This window comes from Acomys russatus, chromosome 29, assembly GCF_903995435.1.
Source record: "Acomys russatus chromosome 29, mAcoRus1.1, whole genome shotgun sequence".
NCBI lineage: Eukaryota > Metazoa > Chordata > Mammalia > Rodentia > Muridae > Acomys > Acomys russatus.
The window spans coordinates 21,340,852-21,364,384 of NC_067165.1; the positions used below are offsets into that span (position 1 = coordinate 21,340,852).

The 23,533-nt window shown below is 40.8% G+C and overlaps 1 protein-coding gene across 4 annotated transcripts in view; it reads left to right on the forward strand.

The window, feature by feature from the left end:
- The window catches only part of Zmym6 (zinc finger MYM-type containing 6), a 48,752-nt gene extending 26,199 nt beyond the window's left edge, over window positions 1-22,553 (forward strand). For all 4 annotated transcript variants that reach the window (XM_051171163.1, XM_051171160.1, XM_051171161.1 and 1 more), the window contains exons 11-15: window positions 1,128-1,275; window positions 3,303-3,461; window positions 4,819-4,856; window positions 18,868-19,012; window positions 20,423-22,553. In XM_051171163.1, the coding sequence (XP_051027120.1) occupies window positions 1,128-1,275; window positions 3,303-3,461; window positions 4,819-4,856; window positions 18,868-19,012; window positions 20,423-22,251 (2,319 nt within the window). In that variant the 3' untranslated portion in view covers window positions 22,252-22,553. The remainder of the gene's footprint in view (window positions 1-1,127; window positions 1,276-3,302; window positions 3,462-4,818; window positions 4,857-18,867; window positions 19,013-20,422) is intronic.
- Window positions 22,554-23,533: the final 980 nt, after the last annotated feature.

A 23,533-nucleotide genomic window follows, 5' to 3' on the forward strand; every position in this document is an offset into this window, starting at 1 on the left:
CAAACCTGAGACTCTTTCCTTGTTGATTGCTGTATTCCCAGTGTCAGTCCTGAGATTTAGATGTGTGATTGCCAGTTTATAAATTGAAAGACTATAACGTGCCCTTGAGGAAGCTGGTGGGAACACCTACATAGCATGCATAGCAGATAGTGAAACCAACCATTATTTACTTAACTACTTCACTTCTTTTTTTTTTTTTTTTTTTTTTTTTTTCTTTTCTTTTTTCATGACAGGGTTTCTCTGTGTAGCCCTGGCTGTCCTGGACTCACTTTGTAGACCAGCCTGGCCTTGAACTCACAGAGATCCACCTGCCTCTGCCTCCCTGAAAACTGGGATTATAGATGCCCACCACCATGCCGGGTTTTAACTGCCTCACTTCTAAATGTAATTTTCTTGCAGAGGAATATTATATATTTTAGCCATTATATTTTGAAAGACCAATCGTAGAGCTTAAGAAAAGGGTACTTAGACTGGGCATGGTAACACATGCCTTTAATCCCAGCACTTGGGAGGCAGAGGCTGATGGATCTCTGTGAGTTCAGGGCCAGCCTGGTCTACATAATTAGTTCCAGGGCATCCAGGCCTTATTACACAGAGAAACCCTGTTTCAAAAATGAAAGAAAAAAAAAAGGAAAAAAGAGAAAAGGGTACTTACGTAAATATTTGTTGAGTGACTCAGTCCTTAGGACTCGAGAGCCGGTGCTCTCTGTTCTGCCTGCCCTCTGCCTCTCACAGCACAGCTTGTCCTTACATCCCTTCCTTAGTTATTTTGGAAACAGAAAGAGTGACTTTTAAAAAGTTACTTTTTACTTTAATCCCAGCACTCAGGGAGGCAGACGCAGGAGGATCTCTGTGAGTTCGAGGCCAGCCTGGTCTACAGAGTGAGTCCAGGACAGCCAGGGCTACACAGAGAGACCCTTTCTTGAAAAACTAAAACAAACAAAAAGTCAGTTGTTAGGACATCTTCTATGGAATAAATAATGTTTTTAACTACTGTATTTTAAGTATGGATTCCTCTGTTTTATAATCGCACTAATTCTAATACTCCATTTTCACAGTGTCTCTGGTTTATGGTTAGTATCGTCTTTTCTAACTTGATTCTTTTCTGTCTTTCTTCTGCTTCTCAGACAGCCAGGTGTGATGGTTGTAAGCGTCAGGGTAAGCTAAGTGAGTCCTTGAAATGGAGAGGCAACATCAAATACTTCTGTAACCTGTTCTGTGTCCTGAAGTTTTGCCATCAGTACAGTATGAATGACCCAATTCCACAAAAAAAAGGTAAAATGAAGCTTGGTTGCTGGGCTCTTTAGGTCAGTGCTAGGATGTACAGTCAGCACATAAAGTTAAAATACTATAATAAAAACAAAGTCTCACTGCGTTCAGACAGCTTGGACTGCCTTAACATGTTCTGTAGGGCTCCTTAATGACAATCTGTTTTACTTTTTTTTTTTTTTTTTTTTTTTTTGAGATAGGGCTCTCTGTGTAGCCTTGCCTGTCCTGGACTCACTTTGTAGATCTGGCTGGCCTTGAATTTACAGAGATCCACCTGTCTCTGCCTCCCGAGTGAGTGCTGGGATTAAAGATATGTGCCACCATACTGGCTCTACTTTGTTTTTTATTGCTGTGGTAAATACTGTGACCGAAAACAGCTGAGAGAGGAACGGATTTATTTCGTGTTACAGTGCTCAGGTCACGCTGCGTAACTGATGGAAGTCAGCAAGAGCTGGAGGCAGGAACCCGAGGCAGGAGCTGAGACGTGGCCATAGAGCAGGGCTGCCACTGCTTGTCCCATAGAACCCTGCACCGCCTGCCCAGGGGTGGCACTGCCCGCGTGCATTGTTAATCAACGGAAGGCCCTGCAGCCTTGCCTACAGGCCCGCTGATGGGGGCATTTTTCTCAATTAAGGTTGCCTCTTCCCAGATAACCTGAACTTGTGTCAAGTGGATAAAAAGCCATCACACAGTTCTTGATAGAAAACTAATTCTGATGTTTTTTTCTGTCACAATCAAAGCAAGAAATTAATAAATTGCATACTTATTTCATAGAAAAATTTAACTTGATTGCTTGGTTAACCTTGTGTGAATGCACTACAAAGGGAGCATACTACTCAGTTAATACAACTGAAAAATTGAAAAGAGGACGAACAAAGGAGAGAATGTGTGTGTGTTAACATGGTTGCTATTGCTGGTCTAGAATCTGATGCAGAACTTGCTTGTAGCTAAAGAAAAAGAACAACACATTAATTATTTCAGAAAAAATAAAGTAGATCAGTTCTTCATGGGTAGCAAAGTTTTTTTCCCCTTAAAAAAAAATAATAGCCTTACAAGTAGGACAACTAATGTGGTAAAAAAAATTCAGAAGAATAGATGTGTGGAATGTAGTACTTTCTGCATCAGAAACACTTGATATATCTTCCCTGTCAGAGCCTGAAGTGCTACTTAGTTGACAGAATCCATGTGCTATGGCTTCCTGCGGCTTGGCTCTTACTTAGCTTGTACTCCCTTTATATATGTCTATTCTAAACTTTTATATTAGCCAGCCCATCCTAGAACTAGTCAGGTTAATAGTGGGATATTCCTTTTATAATATAATTGAGGGAAACTAATGCTATTCGAAGGGAGATTATATTAGGGGAGGAAGGGGTCTAAGGAATAGGAGGGAAAAAAGAAAGACAAATAAATATTGTCTGTTTTCTTTCACATGTGCATATAGCAGAATGGGAACTACTGCAGGGAGAAAGGGGACAGGAGGAGTGAGTACATGGGAGAATAATGAGGTCATAATGGATATTAGCAAAATATAACGATACACAATTTGAAAATGAAACCTATCATTTTTTATGATAATGTAAAAGAAAAATCAATGTTACATGAAGGGACAGCTTCTTCATTGACTTATAAAAATAGTCATGTTAAAGTTTTATTTGAAACAAGCTTAAGTGTAGGGCCTTAGGCCCACTCACAGGAACTCCCAGTCATTCCCAAGCTGATGACACCTGGCATTTTACCTGTTAGATATTAAAATAAAGGATTTTGGTATATCTTATATGAGTTTTAGATTGTCATTTGAAGCTAGAATTTTATAGACTCAGGCTCTTTTTAAGTCCTAGTGAACACTGACTTTATAAGACCCATCCAAGCTGTTGTTACAGAGCTTTGTTGGAGCTCTGTACTGCTTCTATTCCTGTGTAACCCTTTCTGTGTTTAACTTTGTTTCTTTATTTTTATGGAACAGTTCATCAATTTGTATGTCCTTTACCTCAGGGACCAAGCTAATTTGTATCATTACGCTTTTTTTCCCCAAGTATTTGTGCTCCCAAAGCCAACATCAGCAGTTACTCCTAAAGCACAAACTACTTTGACGACACCCCTCTCTCCAAAGATAGCTACGACACCAGTTATAACCAGTGTGATATCATTGGCAAAAATACCTGCTCTTCAGCCCACTGATGGTGTTTTAACAGGTATGACTTGATGCAGAGGCATTTAGCTAAGAAGCAAATACTGCCTAGTCTTCGAGTTCTCATTGGTAATGCCTTTGTTTATAAGAGGGTGTTTTCCCCACTGTGTGGGATGAGTGGCTAGGAAACGAAGAAGGATGCGTTGGAAAGGAAGGAGTGTGCATAATTACTTTTTAAAGGATTCTAATGGGCTGGAGAGATGGCGCGGTAGTTAAGAGGACCTGCTACTCTTGCAGAGGACCCAGGTACAGCTGTCAGCAGCTATTGAAGTTCTAACCATCTGTAACTCCAGTTCCAAGGGGATATGATGTCCCCCTTTGGGTTCCATGGGAATAAGAAATGTATGTGGTGCACATACATACATGGAGACAAAACACTCACACACATAAAATAAATAAAAAAAGAATTTGAGCAGTTTATCAGTTTAATATATACCCTCACATATATGTGGTGCAAGTAAATATATACTTATTTCTGTATGGGTGGGGCATAGCAGCCAGAGGTTGATGTTAGGTATCTTCATTGCTCTCTGTTTAATTGAAAATTGAAATTTTATTGTCTGTGTGTGTACTTGTTGTATGTCTATGTGGTGTCTGTGCCCCAGTGTGGGTAGGCACGCCAGGCTTTGTTTGTGGATGTCAAAGAACTTTTTTTCTCCCTTTGGTTTTTCAAGACAGGGTTTCTCTGTGTAGCTTTGGTTTCCCTGGACTCACTTTGTAGACCAGGGTGGCCTTGAACTCACAGAGATCTGCCTGTGTTGGCCTCTCTGAGTGATAGGATTACAGGCATGTGCCACCACGCCTGGCTTGGTTAGAGGACTTTTGTGAGTCAATTCTCTCCTTCCACTTATGATCTGAAGATCAAACTCAGGTTTTCAGATTTGAGTGGCAAACACCTTAACCTACCAGATCCACCTTAGTTTTTAAGACAAGGTCTTACTGAACCTGGAGTTCACTGACTAGCTGGACTGGAGTGGTCAGTGGGCTCCAGGAATCCTCCTGTCTCAGCCGTGGTTACAGAGATGTGCCTGGTGTGTTTGTTTTTAAACATGGGCTCTGGGGATCTGAACTCAGGGCCTCATGCTTGTACTCAAAGCACTTGACCCACTGTGCCAACTTGCCAGCCCCACCCCTTGCTTCTTTGTTGCCAGGATTCCAATGAAGTAGTAGGGGCCTGAGGTAGGCAATCCTTACTCTTACTAGGCCTCACAGGTGTTCCCTTGGACCATTATTTTTTTTATTTTGAGGAATTCTGTTCCAGACTCCTAACTTCCCTTAATGAGAGAAAAGCAAATACCTTAGTTTCAATGTTTACTTATGTATATTGTGGGAATGCTAATGTATGTTTTGATTTCTAACAGGTTCGGATCCTAAAGAGGCAGCAGAAACCATTGGAAATGTGAGTTTATTGTTAAATGTTACCTGGTAATCCCCACTTACTTGGGTTTTTTATTTTGGTTATAATCTAATATATATATGTGTGTACAAATATATGCATATACATACATACACAGATACATACATGACACACATATATTTTGTTTACATCTTATTCTTTTCAGAAGGTTGAGTAGTAACAATGTTTTGAATCATTGTTGGATTCATGATCACTAATAAGGATATATTCTTGATTTATTTTACTATTTGTATTCAGGTTCCTTAATTTGTTTAAGTGCTTGCTAACTCCTTTTGGCTGCTTATATTTCCTTTTACTGCATTTAAGTATTTTTTAAAAAGATTTATTTATTATGTATACAGTGTTCTGTTTGCATATACATCTGCATCTGCAGGCCAGAAGAGGGCACCAGATCTCATTATAGATAGTTGTGAGCCACCATGTGGTTGGCTGGGACTTGAACTCAGGACCTCAGTCAGTGCTCTTCCAGCCCCTATTTAAGTATTTTTATTTTACACTAGAAAGGCTTTGGAAAGTTCAGTGTGTGGTCATTGTAATTTTGAACTGTCTGAGGCTGAAAATAGTAGAGAGTATGTATTTATGTAACGTCTCACTTTATGCCTCAAATTTGAAAAATGTGAAACTGTGCCCCAGTTGTTCTTTGCTTTATTTTGTTTTTTTAGAAGGAGATTCTGTATGTAACAACTCTGAATGTCTTGGACTTGCTTTGTAGACCAGACTGGCTTTGAACTCATAGAGATCTGCTTGCTTCTGCCTCTTGAGTGCTGGGATTAAAAAAAAAAAAATTCAAAGTGCATAATTTGAGATCTGGAAGGCTATAAGGGTTACACTGTGTTGTTTTTGCCCAGTGCCAATCATCTCTTAACAAATAAAATTCCCATAATCTTTTGTCAGTATCACATGATTTGATGATTTTAGTGACCATTTGTTCTTGATATAATTAAAAGTCTTTTCTTATGTAGCAATGCCAATCAAGTGTTATAAAATGCTGTTGCTAGGGCAGAAAGTGTGCTTCACTGAAATTCAGTACCTTTGATGAAAATCTCTAAGATGACCAAACTACTTCTGTGGTATATCACATTGTAAAACTAAGAAAATGTAGCCTACACAGTTTGAAAGCTAATACTTAAAACCCCAAAGTAGCATAGTAGCTTAGGCAAACTCCTTGCCCGGCTTAGGAAAATTATAGCCAGGCAAGGATAACAGAATAAGTGGAAAAATTGTGGCAATTCCTGCATGGATTATTTTTGATGAAATGAAACTACGCACAGCAGCAAAATGGCTCATAGGTAGAGGTGCTGTGCTTGCCTCACAAGCTTGACCATCTGAGTTTGATTCCCAGAACCTGTAAAAGTTATTTTTATAAAATTATATTTGTTTCTCAGTTTTTCTGTTAACCTAGCTAGCATTAAAATAATTGACTCTATTATATTATTTGTTTATCAACCTTAATGACACAATCTTGAGCAGTTATTACTCCATTCTTAACTCTGTATGCTAGTCTGGCTTCTTCCCAGTGTAAATCCCCCAAATACTTGGATTTTATGGCATTCTCTCCTCCTGCTCCTCTCTCCTATTGTCTCCTGGACCTTTACCGATTGCTGAATCCCTTTCTTCCTCCTATAACTCCTCCCCTGAAGAACAGGAAGTCCAGACCTATTCTCTCCCCATCCAGCGATTGGCTATAAGCTGCTTTATTGGCATAACAGGACAATTGGAGGCCAGTGTTTACTCAACATTGAGAGAGGAGATTCTCAGAACAAGGATTGCAACCAGATATGGGGGTACAGAAATCAGTGTTTGAATTATGCAGTAACCTTATGCCTACATCTCCCCCTTTTAGTGTAATAAAAGGCTCTTTCCATTCAATGACAAATTGTATAATAGTAACAATTATGAAAATAATTAGGCAAGACTTACATTTATATATTTGGCACTCTTGGATAAAGTAATCTATCAACTTTTATCATTCTAAACAATTTAGGTTTAACTGTAAAAATATAACTACCTAGTTTTCAGTCCCATCAGAGACTTAAGAAGAAATAAATAATACCTAAATATGGAGGAAGTGCAAGGAAGCAGCTTCCAAAAGTATGGAAATGACAAAGATATTTGGCTGCTTGGACAGTCCCCCCAAATTTTTCTATAACATTGAAGTGCCATCTTCGGTCTTCTGGCTCAGAATATTTGACGGACTATTTTGTGAAGTAGGAATTATAAAGGACTTGCCTGCCTTGTTCTTGCAAAGCTTGGCAGTTGATTCCTGCTTCTCATCCAGTTTGTCCAGTTTGGACAATATTCTGTTTGTCATTGACACAGGACATTTTATCAGCCAGTGGCCAGCTTGCCATATGTGATGCCTTTGACGTAGAATGGTGGTGCTGCCAGGAGCAGACCTGTCTTCATGGTCAGAAAAACCTTAAACTAATAAAATCTTTAAATGTCATATATTGTAGATCTCGGAGGTTTTTGAAGACTAACTATCTATCTTATCTGAGTTTTTTGTTTCTAGCTATTTCTTTAATTTGTCAATCTACAATCTAGGAAACATATTTTTGTAATTAACTAAACTAGTGCCGTATTTTCCAGCATATAAGATGACTGGGCGTATAAGACGACCTCTAACTTTTCCAGTTAAAATACAGAGCTTGGAATATACTCGCCATGTAAGACTACCCCTCTTCCAGTGCTTACCCTTTGTAACAGACTCGGACATGTGTCTATTTGCAGGTAGGGTACAGACAGCCAGGCGCTTCATTAAATACCAGCAGACAGCAATTGCCAGCCTACAGTGCCCCTTTAAGACACGGTCCACACTCAACCTGCAGCCCTCCCAGTTGAATAGGTGGGTTCTGGTGGAGAGCCGATCCACACTCATGCTCTCCTCCTTGAGGTACAGGAAAATGTGTGCAGCTTGCTCCTCCCTGCCTCATACTCCCTGCACAGAGTAGAGAATAGGCCGTGGCACCCCTCTACTATATGTACTGGACATATGAAGCAAGCTGCAGATAAGTACCCTGCATATAAGATGACCCCTGACTTTGGCATGGATTTTTTAGGGGTTAAAAGTCATCTTATACACTGGAAAATACGGCATCTAACATGACCATGTGTTTGATTGCTAATATGCATTTCTTACTTACCCTAAACAGTTGGTAATAGCAGGTTTCAAAAGGACTAGAATTTAAAAATTACAGTTTTAAGAATTGCATGGGTAAAATACCTTAGCATGTTGTAACCAAAATAATCCTAAATCTCTATCAATGTACAGAGATTTATACCAATATAAGACTTTTTGCTTGTTAGTGCTCTTTGGGCTAAAAGTAGATTCAATAATCTACTATTTTACTCTCATCCTCTAGCTAACCTCTTTTAAACATAGAAATCCATCATCCATAGAATGACGAAGCCCCACTTCCCATGGGAATTGTCTCCTGTTGATTTGGGATATAGTTTTATTTTGGGTGGCCTAAGAAAATTGAGACACTTATCAGTCTTAGGAAAGCTAGCTGTAACTTTTGCTGTCCAGTCTCAGAATGCTATGAAAGTTCAGAGCTTAAGTCAAGTCCTGACTAGAACAGTCTTTGATGCTGGACAATCTAGCTAGTCACTTTGAAATGGTCTGTCTGTGAGGTTGGATCACCTGGGCTACTTGTTTGTCTTTTTTGGTGTCTGATCCTCTTGCTCTGCAAAAGATTAACTTTCAAAGGTATTATACATTTTTTTATTAATATCTCTATGAGCTATGCACCGGGCACAGTTCAGTTAAAGATAATTCTCTGCTCTCTGTTCAAGCAGGTAAGGCATTTGGCTTTTTGTATAAGTTAGCTTGGACTGTATAACCAAAAATTTTTATAAGTGTTTATTTATGCTATTTTAAAGAACAGCATGATAAGTCCTGAAAATTTTGTATAAAGATTTATTGGTCATGCATAGCTGAAGTCCTGCCTGGAGACATTTTCATATCTCAACCAGTCTCAGCTGTTTCCATGTGGAGGGATCAGCAAATGATGTTATCTGTTTTGTTTGGTCTTCTTGATTTCTTTCCTTTTGTCTGCAGCTAAGACCTTTAGGAGGTCTCCCCTTTTCAAATCTGATTTTTATCAATTTGGAAGGAATCCACAGGTTTTTCTTTTCCTGTAGAAACAAATGCATAACACCTTCTCCAGCTTAACACATTTCCCGCTTTCCATTCTGAGGTTATGACACCCTTAATATAAACTGGCTGGTTTAGTGCAGCGCCCGCGCTGCTAGCCTAGGCTACCGTGAGGGTCTGTGGATTGAAAAGACGACACAACAGTGGGTCATTCGTGCTAAGAGAATGCTGTTTATTGGGAGTAACAGAGTTGCTTATATAGGGGAGGAACCAGCAATCGAGCAGCACTGTGGAAAGTCCCCAAGAGGGAGCAAACCAAGGGCCAAATAATGAGTCTCAAAACAAGGAAAATGAAGGCAACCAGTGGAGCACAATGTTTCAACTGCAGAGAAAAACAAGTAATGTTTCAACTGCAGACAAAAACAAGTAGTGATCAGTACCAGCACAGCTGCAGTTCACCACAATTTAGTTCAGCAGTGTCCCCCCCCCATCCCAATGTTTCTCAGCTGCTGTTGTTTTTTTATCTATTAGCATTTAGAAAATTTAGAGTTAATAAAGCACAATATAGTCTATTTCTGGGTGTCTTTGCAACTTCTTTCTTTTTGCTAAGCATCTTCTTTTAAGTACAATTGGATCTCTCTATCACTGATTGTAGGATTGTGTGGTATGCCTGTAATACGATTTTTATTACTATATGTGAAAAATTGCTTCATTTTACTGGAGACATATGGTGGAACATTGTCAGCCTTAATTTGTACAGGTATTCCCATAATTTCCATTTCTCCTACTAATGTGTAATTACAGAATCAGCTCTTTCAGAACTTAAAGCACAATTTACCCATTGAAATCCTGATTATGAACCTATGGTGTGGTGCAAACACTTCACTTCTCTAAACTCTGCAAAATAGAGCACACATGCCACAGGATGACCTTGTTCCAAGGCAACACTAACCAGGATCTGCATTCCTACTGTAGCATATACACCTTCATCCAGCAGTTGAACCTTGGTGATACACACACAATATCCTGTCTGATCATGTTGGCCGGTAGCTGAAGCCTTTCTATCCAGCATATCAATGGGCTGCCATTCTGCAATTTCATCAAGCCTTTGTAGATTTTCTCATCTGGAACTACCTTTTTTTGGTGTTACTGTAAGTTCCAGATTGGATTTCTCCTAACCCTATTTTGATTCAAAGATTTCTCCAACCTTTATTCTATGGCCTTTAATTTAGCATGTAATTTCTCAGTCTCTTTTTTCACCAAGTCTGTCTTATCCTGATCTCTTCCAAAGAGGATATACAAAACTGTAACCACCACTGAAAAAATTATTTGTATTCTAAGAGAAACAAACTCAAGTGGATTCCAGAAGCACCGTGTCACTGTGTCTTTCATCTTTTTCAACTAATCTTTAATCTCACAACCTCTCCCTAAGGACTTAATTTTCTTAGATCCAGTTTCCCTTATAGACCTTAAGAGTTTAGATGCTTGAAGCTTCTCAGTCTGTCTCTGGCTCTTCTTCCAGAGAGAGGATTTTCCACCTCCCTCTAGGGATCCTGACCCCTTCTCAACTCTGGGAAGTTACTGAATTCATAGGTGTTTGCTCCTCTGGCCAGCAGGAGACAGGCCAGCAAGAGCCCCTCAAAGGGATTTAGTTTCTGGCCTTGGCTAGCAAAGTCTTACTTTGAGAAACTTGCTGTGTTAAAGAGCCACTTTTCCCCCCTTCAACAATGGCTCCTTAAAAGAACTGCCTCTCTGGGGTTTGTTTCAGTTTTTGTTTTCTTGTAGCCAGTGGAAGGCCTTGCTGTGATTTTTCTCCTTAAGAAACAGCATTAAGAAAGTGCTTTAAGCAGGGTGTGGTGGTGCACGCCTTTAATCCCAGCACTCGGGAGGCAGAGGCAGGTGGATCGCTGTGAGTTCAAGGCCAGCCTGGTCGAGGATAGCCAAAGCTACACAGAGAAACCCTGTCTCGGAAAACAAACAAACAAACAAAAAGAAAATGCTTTAAGTTTAGATACTATGTAAGTTCTTGCTAGATCAGTGTAAGTTCTGCTGCACTTGCTATGCCAAAATGTTAGTTATTTCTATAAAATTGTATTTGTTTTTTTGGTTTCTCTCTTAACCTGGCTCTCACCCAAATAATTGAGACTCTATTATATTATTTGTTTATCAAGCTTCATGGTATAACAACTGAGCAGTTATTACTCTATTCTTTTTTTGTTGTTGTTGTTTTGTTTTCTTTTGTTTTATTTCAAGACAGGGTTTCTCTGTGTAGCCTTGGCTGTCCTAGACTAGCTTTGTAGACCAGGCTGGCCTTGAACTCACAGCAATCCACCTGCCTCTGCCTCCCAAGTGCTGGGATTAAAGGCCTGCGCCACCACACCCAGCTACTCTATTCTTTTGTTTTTGTTTTTGTTCTTGGAGACAAGGTTTCTCTGTAGCCTAGGCTGTCCTGGACTCACCCTGTAGACCAGGCTGGCCTCTAACTCACAGCGATCCTCCTGCCTCTGCCTCCCAAATGCTGGGATTAAAGGCGTGCGCCACTACCCCCTGGCTTGAGCAAAAGTCTTACCTGGAGTTACTATTGTAGGAAGATAGCTTGTCCAGTCAGTCCTCCTAACTCTCTCAGTATTTATCATATTGGAAGATGATAATATCTACTTAATTATTTTCAGACAGTGTAGTTATTAATGAAAGTCATAAAATTAACTTGTACACATTTATTTATTACATGTTACACACTAAATCATATTTTGAGTTGTGATTAATCACCTACACTATTAATAATTATGTCATTAAAGATGCTTGTGCATGTAAGATGTAACTATATATAATTAATAAATACTATTAACATATGTCTACAAAATAGTCTATATATTTTTGTCTTAGGGTTTCTATTGCTGCGAAGAGACACCATGACCATGGCAACCTTTATAAAGGAAAGGATTAAAATGGGGGCTGGCTTACAGTTCAGAGGTTTAGTCCATTATTGTCATGGTGGGAAGCATGGCGGCATGCAGGCAGACATGGCCCTGGAGAGGGAGCTGGGAGTTCTACATTTGGATCAGCAAGGCTGCAGGAAAAGACAGTGACATACTAGGCCTGGTTTAAACATCTGACTCTTCAAAGCCAGCCTTCAGTGACACACTTCCTCCAGCAAGGCCACACCTACTCCAATAGGTGCTGCTTCCATAGTGCTGCTCCACATGGGCCTCTAAGGGCCATTTTTTATTCAAACTACAATTTCTAACACTCTACAGTAGTGGGAGTCTGTTTTCTCAGAAAACCTAGTTATGTTAGGCAATTACGTTTTTTTTTTTAATTCTAGGTGTGGGATATAGGCTGCTTCAGATTGTCCACAGCAGCTAACTATATATCTTGTGCTCTGACAGGGGCATGATCTTTGACGGCTGCAGATAGTTTAATTCTGGGAACTCTTGAGTCAGTATAAATCGGAGAGCCCTGAGAGGTCCTGCAGCAGCTTCTGCTCTTCCACTGTTGCTGCCTGCTGCTGCTGCTGCTGATTCGTGCCCCTGCTGCTTTTGGTTGTTGCTGTTGCTGGTTTGTCATGTGGTCCAGAGAAGAAGTTGGAGATATCCTTAGGCTATGAACACTGGCCTGGCCCCAAGGAACCCAACGACTCTATAAACAGCAGGAAGTAGTCTAAAGAGACATATGCTACCCCCCTTTCCCCTTTAACCTTCTGTCTCTCGTACCTGTTGTTGGAGTGTTGGAGGTGATTGGGGTAGAGAAGGGAGATAGACAGATAAGAACTCCAATAAAGTAGATAAAACAAGTATGCCAATAAGGGTACCCAACATGGGACAGCCCTTGTTGGCAGGTAGTTTTTAGCTATTTTATTTAGGCTCTTTTTTTTTTTTTTAAGATTTATTTATTTATTATGCATACAGTGCTCTACCTGCTTGTACCCCTAAAGGCAGGAAGAGGACATTAGATCTCATAGATGGTTGTGAGCCACCATGTGGTTGCTGGGAATTGAACTCAGGACCTCTAGAAGAGCAATCAGTGCTCTTAACTGCTGAGCCGTGTCTCCAGCCCTTATTTGGGTTCTTGTACCTCTGCCTCTCTTCCAGTCCTTATCCACCTAATCCCTTCCAACACCCTAACACCATGTAAGACAGAAAAGTTAGTGGAAAAGGGTGGAGCATATGTCTCTTTAGATTACTTCTTGCTGACTAGGGATATAGTTCCCTGGGGCAAGTCCTATCTTCATAGTCAGGGTATCTCCAATGTTTTCTTCTCATCAAACTGCAACAACAGCAACTAGGAGCAGCAGTGGGCAGCCGCTGCCGGCATGTCTTCCTCACAGTACCCTATCCCTCTCTGGGCTCTGGCATTTATATCCTCTCAGAGTCTCCAGAAGTAAAATAGCTGCAGCTGGCAAAGATCACGACCCTGCTAGCGCACAAGACAATCATATTAGCAGCTGTGGACAAACTGAAGCATCACCATATCCCACACCTGGAATTAAAACAGAAACATTCACATAACACAACCTGGTTTTTTGTTGTTGTTTTGTTTTTGTTTTTCGAGACAGGGTTTCTCTGTGTAGCCTTGGCCATCCTGGACTCACTTTGTAGACCAGGCTGGCCTCGAACTCACACCGATCCGCCTGCCTCTGCCTCCCGAGTGCTGGGATTAAAGGCAACCTGGTTTTTAAAGAAACCAAAACTCTCACTACAGATCAGCACTGGTTATAAATTTATGTACTTTAAGGATTCATCCTTCTACTTTATGTATATGGGACAACTATTTTGAATTATTTAGGTTTTTAGGAATATATACCTCATTTAATACAGTTGCCCTATATGTGCTTTCCCCAAGTAGAATATTTTATTGTGATTTACCTGTCATTTAAACTGTGTCACTAGAGGCTGAAGAGATAGCTCAGCAGTTAAGAGCACTGGTTTCTCTTCCAGAGGACCCAGGTTCTTTTCCCAGCACCCACATAGCACCTTAAAACAATCTATAATGCCAGTCCTAGGGGATCCGAAGATCTGATCTGATCTTCTGGCCTCTGTGGCCTTCATGGGCACGAGATGTCCATATAGTACACAGATATACATGGAGGTAAAGTATCTATACACTTAAAAGAGTAAATTTTAAAATATTTTAAGAATCTATTACCAAATAGCTCTGGTTGATTCAGTTTTAGTCTATAAAATGCTTATATGATTTAACAGTTTTAAGAGTGTCTTGTCTTGTTTCTCTGAAAATGTTAATATGAACTTTCCTCAAGTTATTTAAGTAATTTGAATTTGGTGAAATGTTAAAAAATATAAGTAGCTGGGAAGTGGTGGCACACACGTGTAATCCCAGCACTCGAGAGGCAGAGGCAGGCAGACCTCTGTGAGTTCGAGGCCAGCCTGGTCTACAGATTGAGTTCCAGGGCAGCCAAAGCTACATAAAGAAACTCTGTCTCAAAATAAAATAAATAAAAAGAAAAAGAAAAAAGGAAAGAACTACATGGAAGCAAATCTTAAGAAGTCAGCAAACATTTACATAATTCTTTAGACGTTGCAAATGGAATGTCTCTGTTGCAGCTGCAGGCTCTGCTGATCATGTGCCACGTGGGCAAGTGCATTTCCAATAGCATCGTATGCAAAGCAAGTGAAGGCACACTCTGCCAAACCCTGATCTACCGTGTTTCCATCACCCAGAGTTAGGTTAGGCTATTTGCTTCTATAGGTTACTTTTCTGTGGCTGTGATAAAATACCACAATCAAAAACAACTTAGGGGGCTGGAGAGATGGCTTAGAGGTTAAGAGCACCGCCTGCTCTTCCAAAGGTTCAATTCCCAGCCACCACATGGTGGCTCACAACCATCTATAATGTGATCTAATGTTCTCTTCTGGTATACAGATGGACATGCAGACAGAACACTGTATATATAATAAATAAATAAATCTTTAAAAAAAACTGAGGGAAGGGTTAATTTTGGAAACAAGCTTCTCTCTACCTTCCTGATTTTATTTACTATTTAGGAGCAGAGGAGTTACATGATCTGATTTATGGGAGGCAGGGTGGTTGGCTCTTGTTGTTTGTTTGGTTTCACTTAATAAACTGTCTTTAAAATTAATTACTTGTGTATATAAGCACTCTATTTGTATGTATGACTGCCTGACAGAGCATCAGACAGAAGAGGGCACCAGATGTCATTATAGATGGTTGTGAGCCACCATGTGGTTGCTGGGAGTTCAACTCAGGACCTCTGGATAAGCAGTCAGCCATCTTAACCGCTGAGCCATCTCTCCAGCACTTAATAAAATGTCTTAATTCAGAGTCCCCTTGAATTATCATCCTCCTGCCTCAGCCTCCTGTATTGATTTGTGCTTTTCAAAGGTCTTTGTGAGGGAGAGAGGGGAGCTAGTGGAACATGTTCCTAGCATGCACAAAATTCTGGGTCTGATCCCTAGCACTTAGCAGGCAAGAGGATGAGAAGCTTAAAACATCCTCAGATACATAGCAAGTTGTAGGACATCTTTGTCTCACTTTAAAAAAAAGAAATCTGGCAACATGTGGAGGAAAATCTCGCAAAGAGCAGAAATAGCTGCAGGAAGGCATGTGGGAAGACACTGCAGCCATATCTAACAAAACGGACTGAGAGGCAGGGAGCACTGCAGAGGAAAGCATGTGGGAAGACACTGCAGCCATATCTAACAAAACGGGCTGAGAGGCAGGGAGTACTGCACAGGAAGGCATGTGGGAAGACACTGCAGCCATATCTAACAAAATGGACTGAGAGGAAGGGAGCACTACACAGGAGGGTACCGGGACGAAATGATTCTTTTTGAGACAGGGTTTCTTTGTGTAGCCTTGGCTGCTTTTTTACTCACTCTGTAGACTAGGCTAGCCTCAAAGTCAGAGATCCACCTGTCTGCTGGGATTAAAGGCTTGCACCACCACACCCAGCTAAGAATTATCTTCCTTTTAAGTTGTTTTTTTTTTTTTTTTTTTTTATGTTCGTTGGTGTTTTGCCTATATGTATGTCTGTGTGAGGGTGTCAGGTTCTCTGGAACTGGAGTTAGAGACAGGTATGAATGGTCACATGTGCACCAGGAATTGAGCCAGGTCCTTTGGAAGAACAGCCAGTGTTCTTACTGCTGTACCATCTCTCCAGTTAAAGATTCTTTTAAAAACATACTGAGACAGCTTATTAGTCATCCAAGAGTAAGTATCACATAGACAAGAGGATATGTAAGTCTGGGGTAAGGTTTTGAGTAAGAAAAACCAATCTGGAAGCCAGCCATTGTCTATATGATGTTTTTAAAAGACCTAAAGGAGTGGGCATGGTGACCCACGTGTACTCTTCAGCATTTGGGCGGCAGAGGTGGGAGGGGCCCCAAGTTCCAGGCAGGGCTGGACTACATATTAATGCCCCAAAGGAAAGAAGTAAGGAGGGAAAGAGGAACAAGGCAGGCAAGGAGGGAAAGAGAAAGTCAGCAGCTTAAGGGTATTCAAGGTGTTCAGAGGTAGAACAGTTATGTAACATGCAAGGCTTATGGTGGTTTTGATCCCTTTTGTCATCACTACCAAGTGCTGGGATTATAGGTGTGTGCCACCATGTCCGGCTTCCTGCTCTTATTATTTTTTCAGATCACAGCTGGTGTGAGTAACTGAAACTGTGGAAACAAAAGTCATGGATAACAGGAAATTACTGTATATAAACATTCCCTAAAAACATTAAGAAAAAGGTAATTCAACACATCAATCGATGGAAAATTATAAACAGGAAATTCAGCTGGGCAGCAGTGGCGCACACCAGTAATCCCAGCACTTGGGGAGACTGAGGCAGGTGGATCTCTGTGATTTTGAGGCCAGTCTGGTCTACAAAGTGAGTTCGGGATAGCTAGATCTACACAGCAAAACTCTGTTTTGAAAGAAAAAAAAAAGAAAAAGGGTGTGGTGGTGCACACCTGTAATCCCAGCACTCGGGAGGCAGAGGCAGGCAGATCTCTGTGAGTTTGAGGCCAGCCTGGTCTACAAAGTGAGTCCAGGACAGCCAAGGCTACACAAAGAAATCCTGTCTTGGAAAAAGAAAAAAAACCAAACAAAATGAAAATAAAAAACAAAACAAACAAAAAACCTCCAGGAAATTCAAGGAAAATCCTGATAACCAACCAAAGTAAAAACCATGAAAGTAAAACTATTAGCAATCCAAATTAAAAAGTCATCAAGCACAGTGACAAAACATGTTCAGCTGTTATAGTAAACAAGGATGAGACCGTGGGAAATGGGAACAAAACCAGAGCAAGGGCCTGTTCCTTCCTTGTGCCTTAGAGATGTCAGAGGCCAAGTGGGTTGAACTCAGGTGGTCAGGCTGGACAGCAGGGCCCTGAGTAGCTGAGCCATTGCATCCAACATGGCTTGCTCTTCAGGAAGTCAGGTGACACTCCCACACTGCCCTTTCTCCAAGGAGTCACTCTCTGCTCCTTACCCCTCCTTAACCTTCTACAGCTCCTGTCACTATTTAGACTTACATACTTGTTATATGATTGTTTTACTTGTGTGTTTTTGTGTCTCCTCTCTGGTGTAAGGCACATGAGAGCAGGACTCTTGTTTGGTTTTTTTTTTTTTCCTTGTATCTTCTGGGCTTAGACATTGCTTAGTGTACAGTAAACATTCAGTAAAATTTTCTGAATGAAATAAATACCTTTTAAATAAATGGAATTCTCACCGGGCCAGCCTGGTCTACAAAGTGAGTCCAGGACAGCCAAGGCTACATAGAGAAACCCTGTCTTGAAAAACAACAACAATGAAAAAAAAAGGGAAAAACCAAAAAAAAAAAAAAAAAAAAAAAAAAAAAAAAAAAAAAAATTAAATAAATGAAATTCTCTAGGCTTTTCTACCCTGTTTTATGTTTTCCAGTTGAGATTTTTAATCAATCATTACATATGTGTATTTTATGTATTTTATATATGTATATATATTTGTGGAATGTGGATCTAGTTTTTTGAATAATTATCATTATCAGCAAAATTATTTTTCTTATGTTTTTGGCTGTGAACCTAGCCTTTAGTGGCTGAGCCATCTCTCCAGCCCCAATTTTTTTTTCTTTATTTGGCTATTTGGTTCATATTTTAGGCAGACTAATTTCTGTGTATGTCTTTTAAGTGTGTGTATGTTATATGTGTGTGTGCATGCAGTGTGTGTATGTGTAAAAGGGATTGTGGGTTTTGTGTGTGTGTGTGGTGTTTTTGTGTGTGTGATGTATATGTGTGTGAGTATATATGGTGTGTGTGGTGCATGTGTGTTATATATAGTGTATATGTGTGCCATATATGTATATGTGTGTGGTTGTGTGTATGTGTGCTGTGCATATGGTGTGTATATGTGTGTGTGAGTGTATGTGTATGTGTGTATGTGTTATGTGAGTGTGTGTATGTGTATGTGAAGGTGTGTGTTACTAGGGATTGACCCAGGGTCTTGCCCATGCTAGGCATATTCATCTTCCAGAATATTTTCTAAAAAGTCAATAAATGGAATCAGTGCTGATTAGGGGAATTAGGAGTTAGTGGTGTTTGTGGTTTCTTCCTCAGAGTGCTTTCTGTCTGTAACTACTCTTTCAGAGCACATCACTCCTTTTGTTGTTTTGTCTTTCGAGACAAGGTTTCTCTGTGTAGCCTTGGCTATTCTGGACTCGCATTGTAGACCAGGATGGCCTCGAACTCACAGGGATCCACCTGCCCCTGCCTCTTGAGTGCTAGGATTAAAGGCATGCACCACCATGCCCAGCAACACTGCTTTTCATATGATAGCAATATAGTCATCGGTAAGGTACTAAAAACACTCTTTTAAAAAAGAAAAAGAAAACCCACTCTGATTTAAAACAAAACAAAAAAACCCACCACTCTGATTTGTGGATTTGTTTCTAACTAGGGAAGTGCACCAGCAGCTGCTGACACACTCCAGTCTTCTCAGTCTCCCAAGCTTCTGAAGAACAAAGGCATATTGTGCAAGCCAGTCACACAGACCAAGGCCACCTCTTGCAGGCCATATACCCACCATGCTGCATGCCAGACAGGTAAGTGTCCTGGCACCATGGAGGTTTGTTTTCTGCTTTTTTTTTTTTTTTTTTTTTTTTTTTTTTTTTTTATAAAAAGGTAAAGACAGTAGTCCTCGATTGTGAAATATTAATTCCTGGATGCTGTCATTTAAATCCATATGCACACATAGAATTGTATTTAGAGTTAAACATTTCATACATGTGTGCATTGCTCTTTCAAATCTACAGAGAAACCATTATAATTACTGACATACTATTTGCTTAAAAGCATTTGTAGGGCTAGGGAGATGGCTCAGAGGTTAAGAGCACTATTAGCTCCTCCAAAGGTCCTAAGTACAATTCCCACCAACCACATGGTGGCTCACAACCACCTATAATGTTATCTGATGCCCTCTTCTGGCCTGCAGTTGTACATGCAGGCAGAGCATTGTATATGTAATAATAAATAAATAAATCTTTTTTAAAAAAAGGATTTGTAGCACTCTTTGTTTTAAACTCTTCTTTATTTGGGGTGTTTAGCCTCAGCCTCCTTTCCAACCTCCCAACTTTACATAGGAGAGGGGGGAGAGGGGCCCCTTTACTTCTTTTGGCTGTTTAGGGTTAATTGGGTTCCTTTGGGCTATACCTGTTTCTGCCAGCAGCAGATATAGCCAGCAGTCTCCTCCAAGCCGCTGCTCTCCAAAGCGTTTCTCACCATCTGTCGGCCAAACCTCAATACTGTCATCTCTAGTCTCTTCAAATTGCTACACACCACACACCACACTGCATGCCACGCAGTGCTCTCTCTCTGCTCTTATTATATTCTCAGAACCCTAGACTACACCTCTCTGCATGCTGCAAGGAAGGCTGTTACCAGCTAGCAAAAGCCATGCCCCTCAGAAGGCAATAAGGTGTGGACAAGCTAAAGCTCAAACTGAAATCCCACACTTGGGATTAGAACAAAAACATATTTACATAATACAGCTGAGTTTATAAAGAAACCAAAACTTCCATTACAAGCATTACTGATTGAGCCTTAGTTCTTCCTCTTTCCTTCTCTCTTTCTTTTAGACTCTGCATTTAATTATTTAATTATAAGTTACTGAAAGAACAGATAATAGATCTGGGGTGTTGGTGATAGAAAATTGTGTGAACTCCTACATGGAAAGCTGTATAGCATTACCCCATCAGTGGTAATGCCTTAATCCTATACTCCTTATGTTTCAATTATTTTAATAGCCAGCTCTGCCCAAAGTGTGTGTGTGTTGCTGACATGTGGAATTCATACATCCCAGCTAAGGTGCTCTACCCCTAAATGTTGTTTTCAACTTGATTTTAAGTTATAGGCAGCATTGAGTCATGCTGTGCTAATGGATCTTTGTCCAGTTTTTCATAACACGTCTATCATAGTATACATGTTCATAACAGCAATTCAAATCTTTCCTTCAGATTTACTTCTGCCAAATGGGAAAAATGAAGAGCCTGATTCTCCACCTGCAAAGAAAAAAAGAACGGGCTTTTCCCAGTCTTATGATACAGAATATATAAAATTTGGTTTCATTATCCATTCTGGATCAAAGGAAAGTTCACCAAGACCACAGTGTGTCATTTGTGGAGAGATCCTACCTAGTGAAAGTGTGATGCCAATAAGCCTTTGTAACCATCTGAAGACAAAGCACTCAGAGTTAGAGAACAAGCCAGTGGACTTTTTTGAGGAAAAATCACTTGAAATGGAATGTCAAAACAGTTCTTTAAGAAAATGTTTACTAGTTGAAGAGTCACTTGTGAAAGCTTCTTACTTAATTGCTTTCCAAATTGCTGCCCGGAAGAAGCCGTTCTCAGTTGCTGAAGAATTAATTAAACCGTATTTAGTAGAAATGTGCTCAGAAGTTTTGGGTTCAAGTGCTGGAGACAAAATGAAGGCCATCCCTCTTTCTAGTAGCACAGTTGGGTGCAGGATCAACAAACTGTCTGCAGACATTGAAGAACAGCTGGTTCAAAAGCTCCGAGAGTCCAGGTGGTTTGCTCTGCAGATAGACGAGTCACCAGAGACCTCAGATGTCACCCGTCTCCTCTGCTTTGTTCGTTTCATCGATTATGACTATGGCGATGTGAAAGAAGAGTTATTATTTTGCACTGAAATGCCTTCTCTGAGCACAGATCTTGAAGTGTTTGAACTAATAAATAAATATTTTGATAGTAGATCTCTGAATTGGAACCACTGTGTTGGTTTCTGTACTGATGGGGCTGGAAGCATGACTGACAGGTGTTCCCGTTTAAGGTCAAAAATTCAAGAAATTACTAAGAACATGGTGACATTTACACATTGTTTTATTCACTGTGAATACTTAGCGGCGGAAAAGCTATCTCCATGCTTACATGCGGTTCTTTTGCAGTCAGCAAAGATTTTAAGCTTCATCAAGAGCAGCGCCTCAGATCCACGAATGCTGAGGGCGTTGTGTGAAGAGGTGGGATCTGAGGATGCAGGCTTACCACTTAATGCCGAAGTACGCTGGCTGTCGAGAGGGAGGATCTTAACAAGATTATTTGACCTGAGACATGAAATTGAAATATTTTTAAATCAAAAGCAGTCAGATTTGGCCAGGTGTTTTCATGATAAGGAATGGGTTGCCAAGCTAGCCTATTTAGCAGATATACTTTCACTTATCAATAAATTAAATTCAAGTCTCCAAGGAACCGTGACTACTTTTTTCAATTTGTATAATAAAGTTGACATATTTAAGAAGAAGCTAAAGTCGTGGCTGAAGCACACTCAGGAGGGGGATTACGACATGTTCCCTTTATTTTCTGAGTTCTTAGACTCATCGGGTGTGAGCGGGAGGAGTGTCGCTAGCATTATTGTTGAGCACCTGGAAGGACTTTCTCAGATGTTCCATGACTGCTACCCACCAGAAAAGGACTTGCGCTCAGGAAATTTGTGGCTCACCGATCCCTTTGCCAGTTGCCAGAACAGGAGCCTCACTGACTCTGAAGAAGAACAGCTAGCAGCATTATCTTCAGATATGAGATTAGTGTCCGCTTATAAATCAATGTCTGTAACTCAGTTTTGGGTAAACACAAAGACAAGTTACCCAGAACTCCATGAAAAGGCAATGAAACTCTTACTGCCCTTTTCAACCATCTGTTTGTGCGATGCCACCTTTGCAGCCTTGAGTGCATCGAAGCAAAGAAACCTGTTGATTTGTGGCCCCGCCCTCAGACTTGCTGTTACATCATTAGTTCCGAGGATAGAAAAGTTAGTAAAGGAGAAAGAGTAGTGTCCTTATTGTTTATCATCAGAGTCTATAATTTTGTGTTAAATTTTGTATAAGTATCCTAAAATACAATTTGCTAATGTATTTATATTTTCAGTGATTAAATGTTTTAATATTTTCCCTTTGTTGTACAGGGATTTAAGAATTGTGGGACCTAAGCATAATTATTTGTAATTTTAATAATGCAAGGGAGAAAATGTAGACTTTATATTGGTGATTGTTCGTGGGGTTTCAGAGGAACTGCTTTGCTTAGGGAATTCCCCAAGAGACCGGGCCATCCCAGTTGTCCCAGTACACCAGTGAGAGGTGAGCAGCGTGAAGGGTAGAGAGAGGGAAGAGCAGCTGTGACTCAGTGATTCCACCTCAACAGTTGTTTTGTTTTGTTTTGTTTTGTTGAGATAGGGTCTCTCTACATTCGCTCTGGCTGTCCTGGAACTCATTATGTAAACCAGGTTAGTCTCAAACTCAGAGAGAATGGACTGCCTCTGTTTCCTCACTGCTGGGATTAGAGTTGTTCAACACGCCGTGTGTGGTGGTGCACACCTTTAATCCCAGGGCTTGGGAGGCAGAGGCAGGCGGATCGCTGTCAGTTCGTGGCCAGCCTGGTCTATAAAGCCAGTCCGGGACAGCCAAGGGCACACAGAGAAGCCCTGTCCCAAAAAACTAAAAAATAAAGTTGTTCAACACAATGTCACCTTAGCCTTGAAGAGACTAACAGGGACTTTGGACTATCTTAAGAAACAATGGAGTGTTGGAGTGTGCCTGCCATTGGGTCGCAGGAAGGCCTCATCCTTCCAGCTCTGGTTCAGCAAATGGTTCCGGGGAAGTTCCACTGCCATCGCTTTAGGGGAGCAGTCTGTGTTCTGTGAGGTGACTGCTACTGGTGCGGCCTCACCATAACAGCAACTACCATTATTTAAGGGGTGCTCTCCTCTGCTCAGGCCCCTGGTGCTTGGAGCTGGTTTGTTTTGTTTTCCAAGACAGGATTTCTCTGTGTAGCCTTGGCTGTCCTGGACTCGCTTTGTACACCAGGCTGGCCTCGAACTCACAGCGATCCACCTGCCTCTGCCTCCCGAGTGCTGGGATTAAAGGCATGCGCCGCCACCACCCTGCGCCTTGGGGCTGGTTTTGGTCCTTCACTGTACCTTATAGGCTTATGGGTCAGTTCTGTCTTTGCTAGAGTCCAAGGAAATTTACAGGAAAAAGTGACTGGGGGTGGGGAGTGGAGAAATAGAGCCAGAGGAGGACAAACCACCGTTAGGTTAGGCCAGCAGCCAGTGCCCTC